Source organism: Nycticebus coucang, chromosome 8 (genome assembly GCF_027406575.1).
Source record: "Nycticebus coucang isolate mNycCou1 chromosome 8, mNycCou1.pri, whole genome shotgun sequence".
NCBI classification, from domain to species: Eukaryota; Metazoa; Chordata; class Mammalia; order Primates; family Lorisidae; genus Nycticebus; species Nycticebus coucang.
The window spans coordinates 92,224,899-92,248,609 of record NC_069787.1 but is presented as its reverse complement, the minus strand read 5'-3'; the positions used below and the strand labels follow the sequence as shown (position 1 = coordinate 92,248,609).

General features: G+C 44.4%; 2 protein-coding genes across 6 annotated transcripts in view; one reads left to right on the top strand and one right to left on the bottom strand.

The window, feature by feature from the left end:
- The window catches only part of KLHL18 (kelch like family member 18), a 73,392-nt gene extending 57,576 nt beyond the window's left edge, over positions 1-15,816 (bottom strand). For both annotated transcript variants that reach the window (XM_053600515.1, XM_053600516.1), the window contains exon 1: positions 15,518-15,816. In XM_053600515.1, the coding sequence (XP_053456490.1) occupies positions 15,518-15,646 (129 nt within the window). In that variant the 5' untranslated portion in view covers positions 15,647-15,816. The remainder of the gene's footprint in view (positions 1-15,517) is intronic.
- KIF9 (kinesin family member 9) overlaps positions 15,814-23,711 on the top strand; it is a 79,703-nt gene continuing 71,805 nt past the window's right edge. Inside the window, exons 1-3 of one of the 4 annotated variants that reach the window (XM_053600511.1) lie at positions 15,814-16,136; positions 17,119-17,361; positions 22,933-23,030. In XM_053600511.1, coding sequence (XP_053456486.1) covers positions 17,175-17,361; positions 22,933-23,030 — 285 coding nt within the window. In that variant the 5' untranslated portion in view covers positions 15,814-16,136; positions 17,119-17,174. Of the gene's footprint in view, positions 16,137-16,231; positions 16,576-17,118; positions 17,362-22,932; positions 23,031-23,711 lie in introns of those variants that run through there. The other 3 variants (XM_053600512.1, XM_053600514.1, XM_053600513.1) reach the window with 3 other exon arrangements.

Sequence of the window (23,711 nt, the reverse complement as noted above, 5' to 3'; positions counted from 1 at the left end):
GTGCACTTCTAACACATGCCCTGATTCTTTATTCACAAATAACTATTGCTTGGCTTCATTCATTCACTCATTTTCACAAAGGATTTAATGAGCCATACTGAACCATGCAAAGGATTACCTTGGACCTGGGTGGCTACCTCTCAGACCTCATGTCCTCCTACTTTTCTCCTTGTTCACTCTACTCTTACCATGCTAGTTTCCTGTTGTTTCCCCAAAATACCAAGTACACTCTGCACCATAAATAACTGCCACCCACCCCTTTGGTGTTCTCTTAGGCCTCTGGTGATACCTGCATAGTTACAGAATTCATCATACTCTGCCTTGCCTCATAATTAATTGATGGGTATCTATCTCCTCCACTAATCTATAAACACCAAAGACAGAGACTGACTTCCATTTATAGCAGGGTGCCTCCTGTGCCTAGCAAAGCACCATGCACAGTTAGATGCACTTCTATGGTATGCTAACTAAAGGAGAATCTCAAAGAATCCTCACAGACCCTGAAGGTAGTTCAGCAAACTCCTTTGAGCACCTGAAACATACTAAGACCTATGTTAAATAATAGACGGTTGACAGGCTTCAGGAGTTCAACATACAAAGGGGGGAAAAACACTCAAACACATTTACACTCTGTTCAGTATAGTAAGGGGAGTAGAAGCAATGTGTGAAGTCAATGTTCTCAACCTTTCACGTGGACGGGAGGTAAGAATCACCAGATTCCAGTTCAGCACAGGGCTCTGCGCTTACTATTCCCTCTGCCTAAAATATTCTTCCCTCAGATATCCTCATGGATCACTTCCTCATTTCATTAAGATCTCTATTTAGAGAGGCTGGCTCTGGTCCCTCTAACAAAAACAGCCCTCCCAGGCCACTTATCCTGATTTCTTTTTCTTTTCTTTTGAGACAGAGTCTCACTATGTTGCCCTCGGTAGAGTGCCATGGCATCACAGCTAACAGCAACTTCAAACTCTCTTGGGCTTAAGCCATTCTCTTGCCTCAGCCTCCTGAGTAGCTGGGACTACAGGCGCCCGCCACAATGCCCAGCTATTTTTTGTTGCAGTTGTCATTGTTGTTTAGCTGGCCTAAGCTGGGTTCGAACCTGCCAGCCTTGGTGCATGTGTCTGGAGCCATAACCACTGTGCTATGGCGCCCTGATTTACTTTTCTTTATAGCACTTACCACCACTGGACATTTTCTATCTGTCTATTTATTGTCTGCTGCTCCAGTAGAAGGTAAGCTCACACTCACAGAGTCTGTACCTCCAGCACTTACAACAATGCCTGGCACATGGAAGGTGCTGACCTATCTGCCAAGTATACTTACTATTGAATAAAAATGAAATGGGAAGCCACTCAGAGCAGAAGAAGGGCAGAGCTAAGGCTGTTAGCAGCACAATATCATTTTATAAAAGGTCTTTAAGAATTCCCTCAACATGCTAGAAAAGTTAAAGCAATCCTGAGTTAGGTGAAAGGTGAAAAGGATCTCTCAGTTAGGATAGTGGTTTACTGAGTGCCTATTATGCAGACATCTCAGTAAATAATTCAGTCAGCCCTGCTCTCATAGAGTTTATAATACTATAAATAATTTTTAATTGCTATTATGATAAATGCCACAAAATAACACATAAAAGAGAAGGGGAGCCAAAGCCAATTCCAGAGTTTCAATCTTATATGACTAGATGGACAGTATGTCATCCTTATGTATACATACACACACAAAAACAAAAGGGATAGTTTAGAAGGGCAAGAGGATTCATTGTAGACATAATTGAGGATCTACAGAACAAATGGAAATGCAGGTCTACCACTTGAGAGCAAAGTAAGGTGTACAAATATAGATTTGAAAGCTACGTGTAATTTGTGTACTGCGCCAACACACCTTTACTTGGAAGACACGTTAGCACAGAGTTTTGCTGCTCCTCAAGATAGCTCCAGCAGGGTTACAGGACATTTAGATTTTATAAATCAGCACAAGAAAAATAATAAACTCACAACATGTCCACATCACTTAAATATGGATCTCTCAGAAGTCATTCCTTTTAAGGAACCATTTGAAGTGCAGCTATAGGGCTGAGCTAATACAATTTGGCTCTTAACAGCTGAAGGAGCATACTACAAAAAATAGAATAGTAGGAAAGATCACTCCTTAGTATCAGTAAGTGCTTCTGACCAGTAGATGTGGATACAGAGAAATATTCTGTTTTTTAGTGTTTACAGAAGAACGAACCACTACAAGCAACCTCATTTGCTCACTTGATAACAAGTCTTCTCAAGTTTATTATCTTTTTTTTTTTTTAATTGAGACAGAGTCTCACTACGTCACCCTCAGCAGAGGGCCGTGGCATGTGGCTGGTGCCCTAACCACTGTGCTACGCACACTGAGCCTATTATCTCTTTTTTATTGTGATAAAATATAAATAACATATAATTTACCATTTCAATCTTTTTTAAGTGTACAGTTATGTGGCACTGAACACATTCACATTATTCTACAATCATTACTACTAACCCTCTCCAGAATGTCTTCATCTTCACAAACTGAAATTCTGCATTAAATAATAACTTCCCATTCCCCCTATTCCCAGACTCTGGCAACCACCATTCCACTTTCTATCTTTATGAATTTGACTACTCTGGGGAACTCGTGTAAGCGAAATTATACATTTGTCCTTTTACAACTGGCTTATTTTAGTATATGTCTTCAACTTTCATCCATGTTATAGCAGAATTTCCTTTTGTTTTAAGGCTAATATTCCACTGTCTGTATATGCCATATTCTGTTTATCCATTCATCCATTGATGGAGCCTTGGGTTGCTTTTACCTTTGGCTATTGTGAATAGTGCTGCTATGAACATGGATGTACAAGTACCTGTTCTTGAATTTGTTTTTTGTTTTTTTAGTGCTGAGAGGTTTAAAAATTACTTTATTTTAATAACTCTTTTCTGTTTAGGGGTGTACATTTTTCCATACCTTTCACACGTTTTAAACATCTACTAAGCAGTAATAATTAGCATATCTCTTACCACAGAGCAAATTAGTTACATTAAGGGGAAGTCACAGCCAACACAGTAATAACCTGACTTTCTATTAAGAAAGATCTCCTAATTGCAACTTGGAAACATCTCTGAAAATGATTGAGAATAGCATTTTAGATATTCAAAGCCCTATTTCTTCAGGCAAAGAAAACTCAATTTTGTGGGGAAACCTTTACCAAATACCCAATTACCTTTAGTGTTAGCTCAGGAAAGCAGTAAGGATCACTGCACCCACACCTCGATTCACTGCTCCTGGCTTGTGGGTGGAAAGCCTACAGGCTTCTTATAGGCCAAGTGTTATACTGCAACATTCATTACATTTATTGAGAGTTTTGGGATGGTAATGGTGACAGAGCTGAAAACATGTAGTGTTCACAAGTACAGGGTGTTTCCCACACAGACAATGAATAAGAAGGAATCATCTGAGCTTGCATGGAAAGATAAGCACAGCATTCTAAAGCAAGCCAACACCTTCCACAAAATACTAGAATATCTCAATGAGCATAAGGAAGGGAGTTTAATTGCACTAATCATGCAGAGCAAGTATGTGTTGAAGGTAGAAGACGTTCTGCTTAGTCCAGTATCTTGAGTAAGATGAGTGAAGATCCCAGGCCATCTTCACCTTGCTCACTTCCCTGGGTCACTGTGTGTTGCAAATAGTCCGTTTTGATTAAAGTCAAGGGGGCTAGGGCGGCGCCTGTGGCTCAGTGAGCAGGGCGCCGGCCCCATATACCGAGGGTGGCGGGTTCAAACCCAGCCCCGGCCAAACTGCAACAGAAAAATAGCCAGGTGTTGTGGCGGGCGCCTGTAGTCCCAGCTGCTCGGGAGGCTGAGGCAAGAGAATCGTGTAAGCCCAAGAGTTAGAGGTTGCTGTGAGCCATGTGACGCCACGGCACTCTACCCGAGGGCGGTACAGTGAGACTCTGTCTCTACAAAAAAAAAAAAAAAAAAAAAAGTCAAGGGGGCTAGCTCCTTCTTCTCTTAAGAGAGCCAAAAATTTTCTCACACAGTATTCAGGATCCATCTGTAGGGACATCTCGGTCCAAATTATTAACTTCTCGATTCCTATCCAGACCTTTTCCCCTTAGACTTGCTGTGCAATTGTGGTACATTCCCTATCCTTGAAGTTGCCCCAAAGCTCCAAAGCTTCTAATAGCTACTCTCCTGTGGCAATGTTGGGCATGTGGATGGTGGTGCTGAAAGCATTAAGCATTTCCATCTCCTGAAGAACATCTTTTTGGCTGGTTGTCCCAATGATAAGAAGCTTGCGACACTGAGGAGGTACCTTTTTCAGTAACAGAAGAAGAGCCTCTAATACGAGATTGGAAAATCAAGGGCCAATTGGAACATAATCAAGCAGTCTCTCAATGTCATCCACAACCACACAATTGAGCTGGGATTTGTACACATCATCAAAGATCTTCTTCATGGCCTGACATTTGGCTATCTCAGAAAAGCCAATCATCTTATCAGGAGAACAGATCTTGATGAAGGGGAAGTTGGATTCCTCTGCAATTTTTGCAGCTAAAGCAGTCTTCCCACTGAGGAGGGTCTTCCAAAAGAATGCTAACCAATGGTGTGCGTTCACTGTTTTTTGTCTGCTGAACCAGCAACTCCCCATCATCTAGAACTCAGGTAACTGGGTCACCCCATTTGATGATACCATTCATAAGTTTTTTTTTTTTTTTTTTGAGACAGAGCCTCAAACTGTCACCCTTGGTAGAGTGCCATGGCATCACAGCAACCTCCAACTCTTGAGCTTAAGCCATTCTCTTGCATCAGCCTCCCAAGTAGTTGGGACTACAGGCACTTACCTGGCTATTTTTTGGTTGTAGTTGTCATTGTTTTGGCAAGCCTGGGCTGGGTTCATACCCACCAGCTCTGGTGTATATGGCTGGCGCCCTAGCCGCTGAGCTACAGGCGCTGAGCTGGAGTTTATTTATTTATTTATTTTTGAGACAGAGCCTCAAGCTGTAGCCCTGGATAGAAGGCTGTTGCATCACAGCTCACAGCAACCTCTAACTCCTGGGCTCAAGCGATTCTCCTGCCTCCGCCTCCCAAGTAGCTGGGCCTACAGGCGCCGTCCACAATGCCTGGCTATTTTTCGGTTGCAGCCATCGTTGTTGTTTGGCAGGCCCTGTCTGGATTCAAACCCACCAGCTCAGATTTATGTGGCTGGCACCTTAGCCGCTTGAGCCACAGATGTGGAGCCTGGAGTTTAATTTTTTTTTAAGCATTTTTGTGTTCAGATGAGATAGTTGGCACACTCTGACCTCACATACCACTATATTGGATCACATTTGAACTACTGATCCTCTACTTTGCCTGCCAAAAACCCAAACTCTGACCCTTGCTTTCAAGGCCCAGAACACAGACCATCTGTTACACTGGAACATAGGAGCCATGATGGTCTCCTTTGACGGGCCCTTTTGCAGGCAGCTAAGCATCCTCAGCTTCAATTGCAATAGAAAGGGAGCATGGTGTCTTTAGTTAACACTTTGGAAACATTCTGTTTCAAGCTCCAGCAGAGCTACAAGATGCAAAATTCAATAGTAACTTCTCCTATGTCAGTTATTCACTAAACAACCAGCACAGTCTCACGATCGCCTGCAGTAAGGTGAAAAAGAAAATTCTTCACTTCTGGGCCATCTGTACTCTTTACTAAAAGATGCTTCCAATTCCTGATACTGTGTTGAAACCACAGAAGTATACATTGGCAATAAAAGAAATTTTACCTACTCCAAAAACCTTAAACTTTTCAAAGGCTACTATCAGCATATAACCGAGGTCAGTAATTACAACCAACAGATTTAGCTCATGTTTGTTTTTGTAAATAAATTGTTATTGGAACATAGCCATACCCATTTGTTTAAGGTATTGGGTATTGCTGCTTTTGCACTGTAACATCAGAGTTGAGTGGCTACAGCCAAAACCATATTATCTCAATTCTAAAATATTTACTATCTGGTCCTTTACAGAAAATGTTTATCAACTCCTACATCACACACCTTAGTTCACCCCATTTTGTCCCCAACTGGAACCAACTAATGATATAATCACATGGGGTTTTTCTTCTTCCTTTTTTTTTTGAGACGGAGTCTCACTTTATCACCCTGGGTAGAGTGCCGTCTATCCATCAATTAAGTGATTCTCTTGCCTTAGCCTCCCGAGTAGCTGGGCTACAGGCATCCACCACAATGCTCAGCCATTTTTTGTTGTAGTTGTCATTGTTATTTAGCTGGCCCGGGCCGGGTTCAAACCCACCACCCTCGGTATATGTGGCTGACACTGTAAAAACTGAGCTACGGGTGCCAAGCCTTCTTTTTTTTTTTAATGGAGTCTCATTCTTGCTCCAGAGCTCAAGGGATCCTCCCCATATAATCAGCTGTTTGAGTATTTTTCCTAAGGTCTTCCTAAGCTAACCTCAGGGAAGCTCGCTGGTTCCATGCCAAAGAGGCAATGAGAGTGACAACACCCAACACTCAACAAGTCTTAAGTAGAAAGGTCAATACCTTGCTTGTAATTTAGGAAAGGCTGGGAACATACTTTTAGAAAAACAATGTGGAGCCGGTGCAGTGGCTCACCCCTGTAATCCCAGCACTCTGGGAAGTTGAGGCGGGTGGATCGCTTGAGCTCATGAGTTTGAGACCAGCCTAAGCAAGAACAAGACCCTGTCTCTAAAAACAGCTGGTATTGTGGAGGGTGCCTGTAGTCCCAGCTACTTGGGAGGCCGAGGCAAGAGGATGGCTTGAACCCTAGAGTTTGAGGTTGCTGTGAGCTGTGTCGCTACTGCACTCTACTGAGGGTGACAAAGTGAGACTCTGCCTCAAAAAAGAAAAGAAAAGAAAAACAATGTGGGCTGGGTGTGGTGACTCACACTTGTAATCCTAGCACTCTCAGAGGCCAAGGCAGGTGGATTGCTTGAGCTCACGAGTTCCAGCCTGAGCAAAATCAAGACCCTGTCTCTACTAAAAATAGAAAAACTGAGGCAAGAGGATCACATGAGCCCAAGAGTTAGAGGTTGCTGTGAGCTATGATGCCATAGCGCTCTATCCAGGGTGACAGCCTAAGACTGTCTCAAAGAAAACAAAAGAAAAGAAAAAAGAAAGAAAAGAAAAAGAAAAACAATGTGGTCTCATTTTCCATCAACCAGTCTACCAGCTAAACCAGGGGTCAAAGGGAAAACAATGGCATCTCATGTACAAAATAATAAGGGAGCCATCTACAGTAAGAAACATCTCCAAACAAAGGCTTCTTAAATTCACCCAGCCAGACAGGCAGCCAAGCTCCAGGGCCTCAGGGTGAACCCCATGAATGCTGCTTGGCTGGTAACAGATTTTCCAGGCTATAGCTCCAACTCTCTTTCCCTACTTACATACTAGGCAGCATCAAGCTTTCTCATTCATCTAATTGGTATCCAAATTTAACAGCATTACCCACAACATAACTTGAACAAGAAAGAGATCAAAACTGAATTTTTGATGAACATAAAATTCATATAACAAGAGCTCTGCCTCTCAAGGAGCACATTCTTCCTCTCAGTTCTGATTTTTCCTTAAAGAGAGAAAAGGCCACAGATGAACCCAACTAATTGAAAAAATCAATAGAAAGTCCTGGGAATGGCTCAGCACCTGTAGCTCAAGCGGCTAAGGCGCCAGCCACATGCACCAGAGCTGGTGGGTTCGAATCCAGCCCGGGCCTGCCAAACAACAATGACAACTACAACCAAAAAAACAGTTGGGCATTGTGGCAGGTGCCTGTAGTTCTAGCTACTTGGGAGGCTGAGGCAAGAGAATCGCTTAAGCTCAAGCGTTGGAGGTTGCTTTGAACTATGATGCCAGCTTTGAACTGTGATGCCAGCTTTGAACTGTGATGCCACGGCACTATACCCAGGGTGACAGCTTGAGGCTCTGTCTCAAAAAAAAAAAAAAAAAAGAAAGTCCTAGGAATGAACACTATTCATATGCGATGTTTTCCATTACAACGTCATTTCAAAATCAAAGAGTCAAGAATTCAACGTCTGGAAGACTAGCAGAGAAATCTTGCATCTTCTCTGTGCAACAGTGGTATTGCATCTGGACATTCACATCACTGCCCTCCATACTCAAAGGTGACCCTAATGATGATCTGTTCCCTACTCTGTTTCATACCATCAGTAGGGCAGGAGAGTAATTTTGATAGAGGATGTAAATACATCGCTTCCACCAAAAAACACCACCGTTAGATCTTAGCTAATACAGCTTTGTACCTTAGGCAAATCCCTTAATAGCTCTAAGCTTCAAGGTTTTTTTTTTTTTTGGCTGGGGCTAGGTTTGAACCGGCCACCTCCGGCATATGGGACCGGCGCCCTACTCCTTGAGCCACAGGCGCTGCCCCAGCTTCAAGGTTTTTTGTATCTGTAACAGATATAAACAGGACTGGCTTCAATAAAGACTCTCTACAACTCTTTTTTTTTTGTAGAGACGGAGTCTCACTTTATGGCCCTCGGTAGAGTGCTGTGGCCTCACACAGCTCACAGCAACCTCCAACTCCTGGGCTTAAGCGAGTCTCTTGCCTCAGCCTCCCGAGTAGCTGGGACTACAGGCGCCCGCCACAGCGCCCGGCTATTTTTTGGTTGCAGTTCGGCCGGGGCCAGGTTTGAGCCCGCCACCCTCCGTATATGGGGCCGGCGCCTTACCAACTGAGCCACAGGCGCCGCCCTCTACAGCTCTTTTTAATATGATTATTCTAGCTCTATAATTATCCCTGTGTAACTCACTACAATACACATAACATAAAATGGCAGGCATCAACAAGTTCTTACTTCATTTCCTGACATCCTTCTCCACCTACTCTTTCATCACAAAGCCAGTAGTTACAAGTTGGGCAAGATTCCAGACTCCAATATGTAGCTCTCAAAGCCAGTTTTAGTGAAAATTGTGTATGTGCACTTAGTGGATCAAAAAGAAATATTCTAATACTGTGCGTTTCACCCATGGAAGAAACATTTTCTTCTGAAGGCAAACTCTCAGATCCAGGTTAAAAATCTCAGCAGGGGCCTGAGAAAATGCTGAGAAAAATGATGCCAGCAAATATTTCAGTAATTATTTATCAGTGATTGCAAAATAAAGTGTCTTTTTATATATAAGGAACTCCACTCTCCCCTATACTTATGGTTCTATAATACACAGCTTAGGTAAAACCATTCTGCTCTCATAAAAATAGAAAAAGAAATGATTATGGGAGATGAGGGGAGAATAGAAATATATGAACCTGGTGGTTCCAGATCTCATTAGTAAGAAGAATACTCATTAAATTTGAGGAGTCTGCCCTCAAATTTGGGTGGATCCAGGTTAACCTGATGCATTTTCTGGAACTGCCTGAACCTCAGGTTCCTAGCAGCCCAGAGGAAAGGAGATGAAACCACCATTGAGAAGAGGAAATGAAAGCCTTCATGAATGCAAACCTCTCTACCCACACCAAGCCTTATGTCACAGGTTGCCAAGAAGTCTTGTACCATTATTCTCTTAACCTTTAAGACAAAGTGATTTGCCAAAGAAAAGGACCATGATCTTTTTCTGATAATAGGTCAGAACAGGTCTAAGTCACCAAGGATACAGATTTTTGAAAAAACTAAAAATTCTTTTCTGTTGTGTTTCTAACTATCCAAGAGGCTCCCAAGGAATTTAAATTTCAAATATTTCCAAAAGAGAAAATTAAGTCTAGATTCAAGTGTTGACAGTGAATTTCAAGAATGTGGTACTGGCTTGGAGCCCATAGCACAGTGGTTACGGTGCCAGCCACATACACTGAGGGTGGCAGGTTCAAACCCAGCCTGGGCCAACTAAACAACTGCAACAACAACACCAAAAAAAAAAATAGTCCCAGGTACTTGGGAGGCTGAGGCAAGAGAATTGCTTAAGCCCAAGAGTTTGAGGTTGCTGTGAGCTATGATGCCACAGTACTCTACTGAGAGCAATATAGTGACACTCCTGTCTCAAAAAAAAAAGAACATGGTACTACTACTGATTCTGACTTTCACATGCTCCCTAAAACTCAGAAAGATAGAAAAGACGACATGTTGTTAAGGATGAACATGGTAGATACGAAGTACATTCATAGGGTAGCAGCTAAAATTGGTTCAGTTACTGTCAGTGACAGAAAAAGCAATAGGAGAGCATGAAAGGACATCCGACCTTGTATATGGAGACTAAGAATCCAGCCCTAGGGTGGCTCAGTGGGTAGGACACCAGCCCCATATACCGAGGGTGGCGGGTTCAAACCCGGCCCCAGACAAACTGCAACAAAAAATAGCCGAGCATTGTGGCGGACGCCTGTAATCCCAGCTACTTGGGAGACTGAGGCAACAGAATAGCCTAAGCCGAGGAGTTGAAGGTTGCTATGAGCTGTGACGCTATGGCACTCTACCAAGAGTGATAAAGTGAGACTCTGTCTCTTAAAAAAAAAAAAAAAAAAAAGAATCCCGTCCTAGCAATGCCTAACTCATTCTGTGAGCCTGGACAAGTCCCTTCCCCTTAGGGGCTGAGGTCCCTGTCTATACAATGTAAGGCTACTGAAGTAGAGCACTGTGGGCGGCGCCTGTGGCTCAGTGGGCAGGGCATCGGCCCCATATACCAAGGGTGGCGGGTTCAAACCCAGCTCTGGCCAAATTGCAACAAAAAAATAGCTGGGTATTGTGGCGGGTGCCTATAGTCCCAACTACTCAGGAGGCTGAGGCAAGAGAATTGCCTAAGCCCAGGAGTGAGAGGTTGCTGTGAGCTGTGTGATGCCACAGCACTCTATCAAAGGCAATAAAGTGAGACTCTGCCTCTACAAAAAAAAAAAAAGGAAAGAAAAAAGAAGTAGAGCAGTGGTTTGCAAACTCTTTTAAAGTAATGAACATTTTGTTAATTTTTTTTTTTTTTTTTTTTTTTTGCAGTTTTTGGCCGGGGCTGGGTTTAAACCCACCACCTCTAGTATATGGGGCCGGCGTCCTACTCATTTGACCCACAGGCTGTGCCCGAACGTTTTGTTAATTTACAATCATCCAGCTGCACACAGTGGCTCATGCCTATGATCATAGTACTTTGGGAGGCCAAGGCAGGAGGATCACTTGAGCCTAAGAGTTCAAGGCTGCTGTGAGCTATGATTGTGCCAATGTACTCTAGCCCAGGAAACAGAACAAGACCTTATCAACCAATAAATGAAATGAAATCAAAGTTCATCAGAAGTTAAAACAAATTCAAAATGGCAGGCTGAACATGTGCATTTACCTCTCCTCCTTCTAGAAACCCCATTAAATTATTATTTGTTCTTTATATACTCTACTTATTAAGCATTTACTAATGAGTATTTGAAGTATATTAACTAAAAAAATCCTCAACACTCAAGTAAGGTGATGAACTCATTTTACAGATGAAGAAAATGAATCACCAGTGCTTAAGGAAGTTGCTCAAGCTTTTATAGCTAATAAGTGGCAAAGCCAGAATTCAAACCCAGGCAGTCCAATTCCAGAATATGCATGACACTGCTTATCAGACTAATGTTCAAGGAGAGAAAACGTCCTAAGGAAAAAGAACAGCTTAGACAGATTAGAAGAGTCAATAAAATTTTAGAAGATGAAAAGCAAATGAATGAGTAATATGTAGGTTAGATAAAGAATACTGTGTGCTGGGCGGCGCCTGTGGCTCAGCGAGTAGGGCGCCGGCCCCATATGCCGAGGGTGGCGGGTTCAAACTCAGCCCCGGCCAAACTGCAACAACAACAAAAAAATAGCCGGGCGTTGTGGCGGGCGCCTGTAGTCCCAGCTGCTCGGGAGGCTGAGGCAAGAGAATCGCGTAAGCCCAAGAGAGTTGGAGGTTGCTGTGAGCCGTGTGACGCCACGGCACTCTACCCAAGGGCAGTACAGTGAGACTCTGTCTCTACAAAAAAAAAAAAGACTACTGTGTGCTGCAGATGGCAGGACAATGCAGAACCCCCTCTAAAATTCAACCATTCAACCATACTAGTACCTGAGTTTCCTCAGAAGGTACTAGTATGAGGATCTGAAAACAGAAAGTACTAGTCCTCTCCCCAGGCAAGCAACTGCTCCATTGCTGCTCTTGCAGAAGACTGAAGGTTTACTCTTCAGACAGGATGAATTAGAGATTCTAGACTTGGTTATCCAGGGCACCACTGAAGATAAGGAAATGGCACCATTCAGGGGGATTAAGTTAAAGTCTGCATACAGAAGGGAGAGCCTCAACTCCCTTCCCACCATAAGCTTTCCAGAATAACAGCAAGGCTTATACAATCTAGGAACAAGCCTCAAGATCTATGGACTCTGAACCTATCCCATGAAAAAGAACCTGTCCCTATAGCCGTAGCTCTCGGAATGTAGCAGTGGTACCCACCAGGGGTAATAATTTTGTTCATTTAAGATCATCCACGGTTAGCTGGGCGTTGTGGCACGTGCCTGTAGTCCCAGCTGCTCGGGAAGCTGAGGCAAGAGAATAGTGTAAGCCCAAGAGTTAGAGGTTGCTGTGAGCCGTGTGACGCCACGGCACTCTACCCGAGGGCGGTACAGTGAGACTCTGTCTCTACAAAAAAAAAAAAAAAAAAAAAAAAACATCCACGGCTTGGCGCCCATAGCACAGTGGTTACAGTGCCAGCCACATACACCAAAGATGGCAGGTTTGAACCCGGCCTGGGCCAGCTAAACAACTATGACAACTGCAACAAAAAATAGCCGAGTGTTGTGGCAGGTGCCTGTAGTCCCAGCTACTTGGGAGGCTGAGGCAAGAGAATCACTTAAGCCCAAGAGTTTGAGGTTGTTGTGAGCTGTGACGCCATGGCACTCTACCAAGGGCGACATAGTGAGACTCTGGCTCAAAAAAAAAAAAAAAAAAATCATCCACGGTAGGAAACCTGTCAGAAATGTGAATTCTTGGGCTCAGGCCATACCTAATATATCAGAAATTCTGGGTCATGGTAACAACCAGTATTTTCACAAGGTCACTAGGTGATTCTAAAGACTGCTAAAGTTTGAGAAACGCTCCCCTATGGGGAGGCCCAATCCCCCATGGGTAGGCCCACTGGTCTATAAACCATCCCACACCAAAAAGCTTCCAACTAGTGCCTGCTCATTTGCAAAAGAGACTGGAACCACCAGAAACTTGAGAAAAGACTCTATTAAGAAAGAGAGTTGGCTCAGTGCCTGTAGCTCAGCAGATAGGGCACCAGTTACATATACTGGAGCTGGCGGGTTCGAATCCAGCCTGGGCCTGCCAAACAACAATGACAACTACAACTAAAAAATAGCTGGGCATTGTGGTGGGCACCTGTAGTCCCAGCTACTTGGGAGGCTAAGGCAAGAGAATCGCTTAAGCCCAAGAATTGGAGTTTGCTGTGAGCTGCAATGTTACAGCACTCTACAGAGGGTGACACAGTGAGACCCTGTCTCAAAAAAAAAAAAAAAAGAAAGAAAGAAAAAAAGAAAAAGATTTCACAGAGCAGCTCTGGTAGAGGGTAGGGATGTGGCTGAGCCTGGTTTGCTTGCCTTTTTCTAGGCCCCCCAACCATGACATTGCTATCGATCTACTCGAGGTGTATAGAATAGTTTCAAAACCAATGAAATAAATCCTCTCTACAGTCCTGCCCAGCTCTAGTTTATACCTTTATACTAGACCTTGAACCTAATGCAGCAATTCAGACTGACCCTCTCAGTTGGAACTATGTCAAATAATTTACTTGTTCCTTTGAATGAACCAAAAAAACATTTTTTTTCCAAAAAAACATTTTAATGAAAAAAATCATACAAGCATTTTTCTGCTCCAAGTTTGCTATCTTCTGTATTTGCATCAAATACAGAGGCAAAATGTACTGCCTTATGTAGACGTATCTGTGACCATCCTACTCTGCCATGTCCTTTTCTCTTCTGTCTTACACGCTTTCCCTGGTTTACCCTTACAGCCTAAAATAAATCTTAATCCAAAAATTCTGCCCTATCACTACTTTTCATCAGTCTCTCCTCAAACCAAGTGTTACTACCACAACAATATCTTTCTTTTAGTAGCCTCAACATCTTCCACCATCTTATCACTGTTGACAAAAACTTCTCATTTATTTTTACTTCCTCTGCTTCTTTTGGTCCAGCTCAGTTCTCAATCCCCTAGGTTCCCTGTCCCATCTGAGAAGACCCGGCCCCTTCTCAGGCCATTTCATTCTTCTAGAAAACCAACCTCTGTGGCCAGAATTAAAAGTGATGAAAAAGCTTCATCATACTATAGAGTTTTCTAATTAAAAAGTTTTATTTATACAGAAAAAAAAAAGAAAGAAAAAGCTTCATCAGACATGATGTAAAAAAGACCAAACATTTTCTCTTTTTTTTTTTTTCTCACACTAATACTGTGAATTAGGAATCATCCCTACTTTTACATTTGGAAAACAGAGGCTTAGGGAGATTAAGAAATTTGCTCAAGGTTACAACTAGGATTTTAATCCCCAAATCCTTCTGTATCCAAAGCCATACTCTTAACCATCTACTCTACCACCTCCAGACATCTGACTCAAATCTGTAGAAGAAAAGTTTCCTTAACCAGGTAAATATTCAAAGAGTAAACATATCTCTGAATAGTTAAACAAACAAACAAAACTGGGGATCATCCACAGATGCTGAGAGCCTTCCAGAGAGGGCCCAACAGCAACTCCCAACTGGTACGCATGGCCCAGCAGCACAGCTTGCCTCTCTGGCAGGAAAGGACCCAAAGTACAGAAAGAAGGCTGGCTCTTGTGACCAGGAAACTGGTGAGGAACAGGTGGTTAGGATATCTTCCTCACTTGATGTCAGCATCCCTTTCCCTACAAAGTCCATCAGCCCAGCCTCCAGGACCTTTGTGGTAGTGGTGGCGGCTGGTCCCTTCCAGTGTAGGGCACAGTAGCTTCTTACCTCAAAAAATCGCAAGCCCAAATTTTAAAAGAGACAAAGCAGTAATCTAACAATCAAGGACAGGCATCGACTGGCTCCTAAGAAGAAACCTTCTCTTCTACAACAGCACAGATAACTTCGAGGGACCCAAACGAGAAGATGCTGTAGTGCTGCATCAGAACGGGGAGCCAGCCACCGCCCCCTCCTCTGTGGAGGGGATTTAAGTCCATTTTCTCTTTTCTGTAAGACAGAAAAGGGAGGCAGGCCGCCCAACGTCTCCCACTCCAAGGGCCGGAGCGGCATACCTCTCAACCTTTCTTTCCAAGAGTTGAAAGGCGGTTCCCGTCGTCCCCGCTCGGCCCGAGCCCCCTCCCCACTCGTTCTCATCCAGCCTCTCCTCTTCACCCTAGTCCCCGCCGGATCCTGTCCCGGCCCCCGCCCGTCTGCTCCGGCTCGGCCCCTCTCCTCAGCCCGCAGTATCTCGAACGTCACGTCGCACAGCTCTCCTCGTCGCTGGATCCTGTCCCCGGCCCCCGCCCCTCTGCTCCGGCTGGCCTCTCTCCTCAGCCGGCCGCCGCCGCCGCCCAGCCCGCCGTACCTTCAGCGTCACGTCGCACAGCTTGCCTTGTCGCCGGATCTCCTCCATGACGCCGTAGCCGCGACTAGGCAACTCAGACACCGAGAAGTGCACCAGGTCCTCCAGCTCCTCCGCGCCGTCCTCCACCATCTTCCCCGGCCGCCGCAACTGCGCAGGCCTGGCCGGTCGGCTCCACACTAACCAAGGCGGGGCAAGGGCGCGCGCCCACAGCGGCTCAGAGCGCGGTGCTGGAATGGGACGGGCCTGCGCGGCCTCCGTAGTTGCAAACTTCTCTGAGCCGGAAGCCCAGCTGCCCCGCTTCCTGGTTCATACGAAGCCTTCGTTTCTTCACTGTACCCACCTTGATTCTGCGCATGCAGCTGCTGCAGCCTTTCTGAATTGACAGGCCCCATATCTCGTCTTCCCGATTCTACCATGACCTTATCCATACCCTAGACGTAGGACCTCGGACTTCATTTCCGCCACCCCTGACACTTCCGGAATCCCCGGAAGCGACCGTTGCCATGGTGACTCTGTACACAGTTTGGCTGCCTCGCGTGGGGAATCCAGGTCGCATGCTGGGCTTGAGTAGTTGCAGTTGCGGAGGTCGAGCTCTGGGAGCTGCTCTGCCTCGGGAGTGGTGAGCAGGGGCCGCGTGCCAATGGGGGTGGGCAGAAGAGAGACCGGAGAAGGGTGTGCGCATGGACGGCTGACGTGGGCTGGGGTCCGAACAACCGCTCTATCCGGGAGTTCCCGTCTTGACTTGCTCCTCTGTGTAACTCAGGTGTAGGAGGCCCTTTCAGCCTGGCCGCGACTTGACATCTTTATAGTTAATGTTCCTTGACCTTGCGAGGGTCCCACGTCGTGCCCAGGACACAGAGGACCCAGGGGGGTGTGAGGGAAAGGGTCAGAAGTCATCTGGACTGTTCCCTACTTATCAGTGTTCGAACTGGAGGGGGCTTTGGGATCACCAGTCCGAGCCCTTCGCTTTACAGATGAAGAAACCTCTCCAGAGAGGGATGGAAATGGGCTCAAGGATCACTGCCGCCCAGGCTCCAGACATGGGTCCGGCTCTTTGGGTGAGAAAAAGGAGAAAGACTAGTTTGCTAAGATCTCAGACTTGTGTTCAGCTCAAGGCCAGATGTACCTAGACCCTGTATTTTGGATTCAGGTGCTACTGCTGTTGCTTTACTTGTGAGGGTTCCACATGAGAACCCCTGATCTAGGCAGGAGAGCTGGAAGTTAGGGACGCATTTGGTGCCTACTATACCACCAGATGTTCCCCCTCTTCTTGTCAAGGTTTGAGGGGTGCTTAGTGGCAATTCTTTTCATTTCCATCTCTAACGTGAGGAAACCACAAGTCTCTCAGCACCGAGGTCTCCTGGTGGCCTCTCGGAGACTCACTGTGTTACATCGTTAATATTTAAGGGTGATTCCCAAAAAAGGCCTTCCCCCACGAGGTTGTGAGGGAAAAAGACTACTAAAAGGGAGGGTGTGATGAAGTAGTGAACATGGCTTCTTGGGCCTGGAAACCAGGTGTGCTGTTGGAAGGGGTGTGGCCTTTGACGCTGGAGATGGTGTTGGAGGGTAGTGACATCGTATGCCCCTTGGGATTCTCTCAGTAGTGACAGAAGATGGACCCACATATGGAGATTGAACTGCCCTCTGACTTCCAGCCATGACCATCACCACCAACCACCATTTCTCGAGCACCTGCTCTGTGCTGGGCATTGTTCTGGACATTGTGGGTGGATTCAAAAGAGCTATAAGGCACAGCCCTTGTCCTCAAGCAACTTGTAATTTAATTTGGGAGCTGAAACCCACTCAAATGAAGCGGCATAAAAACGGTAACAAGCAGTATTTCAGTAAGTGCGAAATGGTATGGATCCCCAAATGTCTGGGTGTCGAGGGGCTTCTGAGTAGCAGGCTCACAGAGGGATGTGATTCTTAGGGAAGGTTTATTGCAGGTGGACATGGCTCTTGGCACGTTTGGAGCCATGGTATGAGTAGGGGAGGGACTTGAGATGGGAGGGTGAGATATGTATAGATGGAGCAATTGCATGTTGACAAATTGAAGGACAGAGAAGAGGTAGTCTCTGCAGGGTAGGCAATGCTTTGTGCTACCCTGTTGGTGGGTGGGGGCTTGGACACCTGCTCCCAGAGGTGCCCCCCCCACTTCATGGTTTCTTCCAGAGGGTACCCTGGGTGACATCTGCATTTCCTCAGGTAGGAGGATGGGCCCTGGGGGCTGGTGTGAGGAGCAGTTTCCAGAGTTTTAGAAATTGAAAGTGAACACACCTCCCTCTAGTCTCAACTTTCTAGTAATATAGATCAAAATGAATTGTAGAGGAGATCTTTTCTTCAGTTTGGTATTCATATTAGAGATGTTTGCGGTTATTTCTAGACCTTGGTCACCCCAGTATCTTTCAGATTCATTTTCTCAAAATCAAAAGTTCTGAATGATCCTATAGTGACTAGAAAAAGACTTTGGTGAAACAATGACCTAAGGAATGTGTAAAATGTACACACACAAAGGACAAGTATCTATAAGCGCCATGTTTGCTTATTTAATTTGACATCTGAAGGACTTGTAACAGGCATTAGAGTTTTGTCCACATTATTATAAATAAGCTGAAAAGGCAGGCCTCTCTCTATTTCACTTGCTCCTGTAGAGATACTTAACACCACTTGATGATAGTTAATATAATTGTAACAGGAAATCATGTGGCCATCACAGTTAATGTCTGGAAATGTGGAAGGACATTAATATTTTAAAAACCTGAAATAATTTTTATCAGGTCACACTCATTGAACCTCTCTTAGATAATTACATGTACAATGTTACTATTCTTTCTTTCTTTCTTTTTTTTTTTTTTTTGGTAGGCTTTTTTTTTTTTTTTGGCCGAGGCCGGGTTTGAACCTACCACGTCCGGTATGTGGGGCTGGTGCCCTATTCCTTTGAGCCACAGGTGCCGCCCATTATTCTTTATTTCTTTAATGTGCTTTTTATAAAAGCAAAATAATTTAAAGAAGAAATCTCTGTTATGCATGAGTGTTTTTATTGTAAAGGTCATAAAAGTTGGTTTTTTACAAATATTAAGTCTAGGTTTGATAGCTCAAGTCTGTAGTCCCAGCACGTTGAGGAGCCAAGGCAGGAGGATTGCTTGAACCCAGGAGTTGAAGATCAGCTTGGGCAACATAACAAGATCTCCTTTCTTAAAAAAAATAAAAACTTTGAGGCTGCACCTGTGGCTCGGTGAGTAGGGCACTGGCCCCGTATACCGAGGGTGGCGGGTTCAAACCCAGCCCTGGCCAAACTGCAACAAAAAAATAGCCAGGAGTTGTGGCGGGCACCTGTAGTCCCAGCTAGTCCTTGGGAGGCTGAGGCAGGAGAATCGCCTAAGCCCAAGAGCTGGAGGTTGCTGTGAGCTGTGACACCACAGCACTCTCCTGAGGGTGACAAAGTGAGACTCTGTCTCTAAAAAAATTTAAAAAATAAAAAACAAAATAAAATAAAAACTTTGGCCAAGTGCAGTGACTCATGTCTGTAACCTTAGCACTGTGGGAGGCTGAGGCAGGTGGATTACTTGAGCTCAGGAGTTTGAGACCAGCCTGAGCAAGAGTGAGACTTATCTCTACTAAAAATAGAAAAACTAGCTGGGTATTGTGGTGAGCATTGTGAGTACTAGCTACTCGGGAGGCTGAGGCGAGAGCATCACTTGCAGCCAGGTGCCATGGCTTTCTGTAATCCTAGCCCACTAGCTACTCGGGAGGCTGAGGTGAGTAGACCACTTGAGCCCAGGCGGTTGAGGTTGCTGTGGGCTATAAAGCCATGGCACTCTAGCCTGGAGGCAATCGAGTGAGACTCTGTCTCAAAAAAAAAAAAAAAAAAAAAACCAGGATCACTTGAGTCCAAGAGTTTGAGGTTGCTGTGAGCTATGACACTATGGCACTCTACCCAGGGTGACAGAGTGAGGCTATGTCTCAAAAAAATAAAAATGAAAATGAAAAATATAATTTGCTGGATACGATGGTACATACCTACAGTCCTAGCTACTTGGAAGAATGAGGCAAGAGGATCACTTGAGCCCTGAAGTTTGAGGTTACAGTCAGCTGTGATTACGCCACTGCATTCTGGCCTGGGTGGCAGAGAGAGCCCCTGTTTCAATAAAAATCTGCATTATGTTAATTTGCTGAATTGTTTTTAACAATAAAATTATATAATATTACATTTTCATAGACTTTTATCTTGCTTTCTAGTACTTAACTAGATTTAATACAGTTAATTACAGATACATTTTCTTTTTTTTTTTTTTTTGTAGAGACAGAGTCTCACTTTATGGCCCTTGGTAGAGTGCCGTGGCCTCACACAGCTCACAGCAACCTCCACAACACACAGCAACCGCCCACAGCAACCGCCCGCCACAACGCCCGGCTAATTACAGATACATTTTTTACTTAGCTTTACCTAGAGTTCTGGGCGTTTTCTCTCAATATTTAATCTTTTACCGTCAGTATATAAAATGAGGCACCTGAAGAGCTAAGTTTTAAGTCACCCTTCAATAAAAATCAGTGCAATTATCACTTCTAATAACTCTTTGCTTCTTCACTTTTTGTTAACATTAGAGCCAAAATTTACTGTCTAATTAAGTACTTAATATCTTTATGTAAGCACTCCCAGAAGGCCGACTGTGATTGGTGATATTAATATTTAATAAAATTAATATTTAATAAAATATGTAATTTTTTATCATTTAGATAGTTGGGCGATTCAGTTTTTAAATGTAATTCTCGGGTGGCGCCTGTGGCTCAGTCGGTAAGGCGCAGGCCCCATATACCGAGGGTGACAGGTTCAAACCCGGCCCCGGCCAAACTGCAACCAAAAAATAGCCGGGTGTTGTGGCGGGCGCCTGTAGTCCCAGCTACTCGGGAGGCTGAGGCAAGAGAATCACTTAAGCCCAGGAGTTGGAGGTTGCTGTGAGCTGTGTGATGCCACAGCACTCTACCCGAGGACCATAAAGTGAGACTCTGTCTCTACAAAAAAAAAAAAAAAATGTAATTCTCGTTCAAGTTGGTAGACAAAAAAAGTTTTTTAAGTTATTGTAAAATAGTTGGACAGGCACTTAGGGGATTAGTTACCATCTACTCAATGCAACAATCCCTTTTGTAGCAACTCTGCTAGTAAGTTATCTTGACTTTGATGGGCCGTTCATGGTGTTCATAGTCCTTACCTTTCCACTATGGGACAATTCTACATAATAGAAAATTGATTTGGGCGGCACCTGTGGCTCAGTGAGTAGGGCGCCGGCCCCATATGCCGAGGGTGGCGGGTTCAAACCCGGCCCCGGCCAAACTGCAACAAAAAATAGCCGGGCGTTGTGGCGGGCGCCTGTAGTCCCAGCTGCTTGGGAGGCTGAGGCAAGAGAATCGTGTAAGCCCAAGAGTTAGAGGTTGCTATGAGCCGTGTGACGCCACAGCACTCTACCCGAGGGCGGTACAGTGAGACTCTGTCTCTACAAAAAGAAAAAAGAAAATTGATTTACCTAAATCTGCTTCTTTATCTATAAACTTTCATTCTGTTCCACAAAGCCTTATCAAAGATTTAGCATTAATTGGCTTAGTGCCCATAGCACAGTGGTTACGGTGCCAGCCACATACACCGAGGGTGATGGGTTCGAACCTGGCCTGGGCCAGCTAAACAACTGCAACGAAAAAAAAAAAATAGCCAGGTGTTGTGGTGTGCGCCTGTAGTCCCAGCTATTTGGGAGGTTGAGGCAAGAGAGTCGCTTAAGCCCCAGAGTTGGAGGTTGCTGTGAGCTGTGATGCTATGGCACTCTACTGAGGGTGACATAGTGAAATTCTGTCTCAAAAAATAAAAAAGATTTAACATTTATTATATTGTACATATGGTAATTATTTCTGATAATATAAATAAGGGAAGACAATATATAGATACCTGAAAGAAAATGATGAGAATATAGTTAGGTTTTAGGAAAGCAAGAGAATAAGAGAAGATAGAGGACTGTCTGTGATTTTTCTCTCAGTGTAGTGGGAGAAAAAAGAATATTTGATTATGGCTCAGCACCTGTAGCTCAGTGGTTAGGATGCCGGCCACATACACCAGGGCTGGTGGTTTCGAACCTGGCCAGGCCTGCTAAACAACCACGACAACTACAACAGCAACAAAAAATAGCCAGGCATTGTGGCAGGCGCCTGTAGTCCCAGCTACTTGGGAGGCTGAGGCAAGAGAATTGCTTAAGCCTATGAGTTTGAAGTTGCTGTGAGCTGTGATGCTATGGCACTCTACTGAGGGTGACATAATGAGACTCTCTTAAAAAAAAAAAAAGAGTATTTGATTTTGGACTAAGTATACTTTTGGGACACCCCTTTCTGATTCAGTTAATCTAGCAGAGGTAAAGGGAAGGATGGTATATCTGAAGCGAGGTATGCTAAAGAAGAAAAAAAGAAAATGGTTTTTTGTTATTGTTGTCTTGTTTGGGGGAAGGGTGCATTTGAGACAGAGTCTCAATTTATTGCCCGGGCTAGAGTACTGTAGCATCATAGCTTACAGCAACCTCAAATTCTTGGGTTCAGGGCATCCTTCTGCCTCAGCCTCCTGAGTAGCTGGGACTACAGGCACCTGCCACAACACCCAACTACTTTTTCTGTTTTTACTAGACATGGGGTCTTGCTTTTTTGCTCAGGCTGGTTTCAAACTCCTCATCTCTTTTTTTTTTTTTTTTGTAGAGACAGAGTTTCACTTTATGGCCCTCGGTAGCGTGCCATGGCATCACACAGCTCACAGCAACCTCCAACTCCTGGGCTTAGGCGATTCCCTTGCCTCAGCCTCCTGAGTAGCTGGGACTACAGGCGCCCGCCACAACCCCTGGCTATTTTTTTGTTGCAGTTCGGCCGGGGCTGGGTTTGAACCCGCCACCCTCGGTATATGGGGCCGGCGCCTTACCGACTGAGCCACAGGCGCCGCCCCAAACTCTTCATCTCAACGGATCCTGCCCCCTTGGCCCCCCCAAGTGTTAGGATTACAGGTGTGAACCACCATACCTGGCCTAGAAAATTAGTTCTAATGTATTTCATAGTAAGTATTTTAGAAGAAAATACAGTGAATGAAGCCAAGCATAAGTGGATTCATCTTAGGTACAGAACATTTCTAGAAACAACATCTAAGATTAGGCCACTTTGGAGTCATTGGTAGAAAACGTAAAGCAGCCTATAAAGCAGGCGGTACGTGTATTTGTTGAATAGTGTTCTCAGAGTAGAGCACTGAAATGCTGAGGAGTAAAAAAGAAGACTGGTTTACAGAGAAGTAGGAAAAAATGTCTTGCACATACTGTTTTCTGATCTTAACAAATGGCCCCTTTCATCTAGTTGTTATTCTGCGATGCCTACTCAATATTTCATTGTTCTCTTCTCTTTAGCTAGAATGGGTACTAGGAAAAAAGTTCATGCATTTGTCCGTGTAAAACCCACTGATGACTTTGCTCATGAAATGATCAGATATGGAGATGACAACAAAGTAAGTGCAATGTGTTTGCCTTCCCCTCCCTGGGCTGTCCCACCTCAGTCACATTAATACAATGTGACCCTTTTTCCGTACAACCTTTCAGGCATCAAGATAGAATTAATAAAAGTTCAAATGGACTGTAGAATCTATGAAGTCAAAACTACTCCTTTATAACACTGTTAATGAGGAAATTAATAAAATTCCAATCTTTGTCTCTTTTTTTTTGAGACAGAGTCTCACTTTGTTACTCTTGGTAGAGTACTGTGCTGTCACAGCTCACAGCAACCTCAAACTCTTGAGTTTAAGTGATCCTCCTGTCTCAGCCTCTCAAGTAGCTGGGACTACAGGCACCTGCCAAAACACCCGGCTATAGAGACAGTGACTTGCTCTTTGCTCAGGCTGGTCTCTAACTCCTGAGCTCAGGCAATCCACCTGCCTTGGCCTCCCAGAATGCTAGGATTATAGGCATGAGCTGCCACACCTCTCATCTTTGTCTTTCAGTAATTTTACCTAAAACAAGTTAATCTTTACTTTTATCCTCATATCTGACACAGAAAAATTTGTCTACGTTAATAAAACTTTCTGGTGATTTGATCAGCCATTATATAATCTCCTAGGAATACAGTAAGAATGTATTGAATTGATTACTTTTTTTTAATTGATTACTTTTAATCTTATCAAACTAGTGGGGGA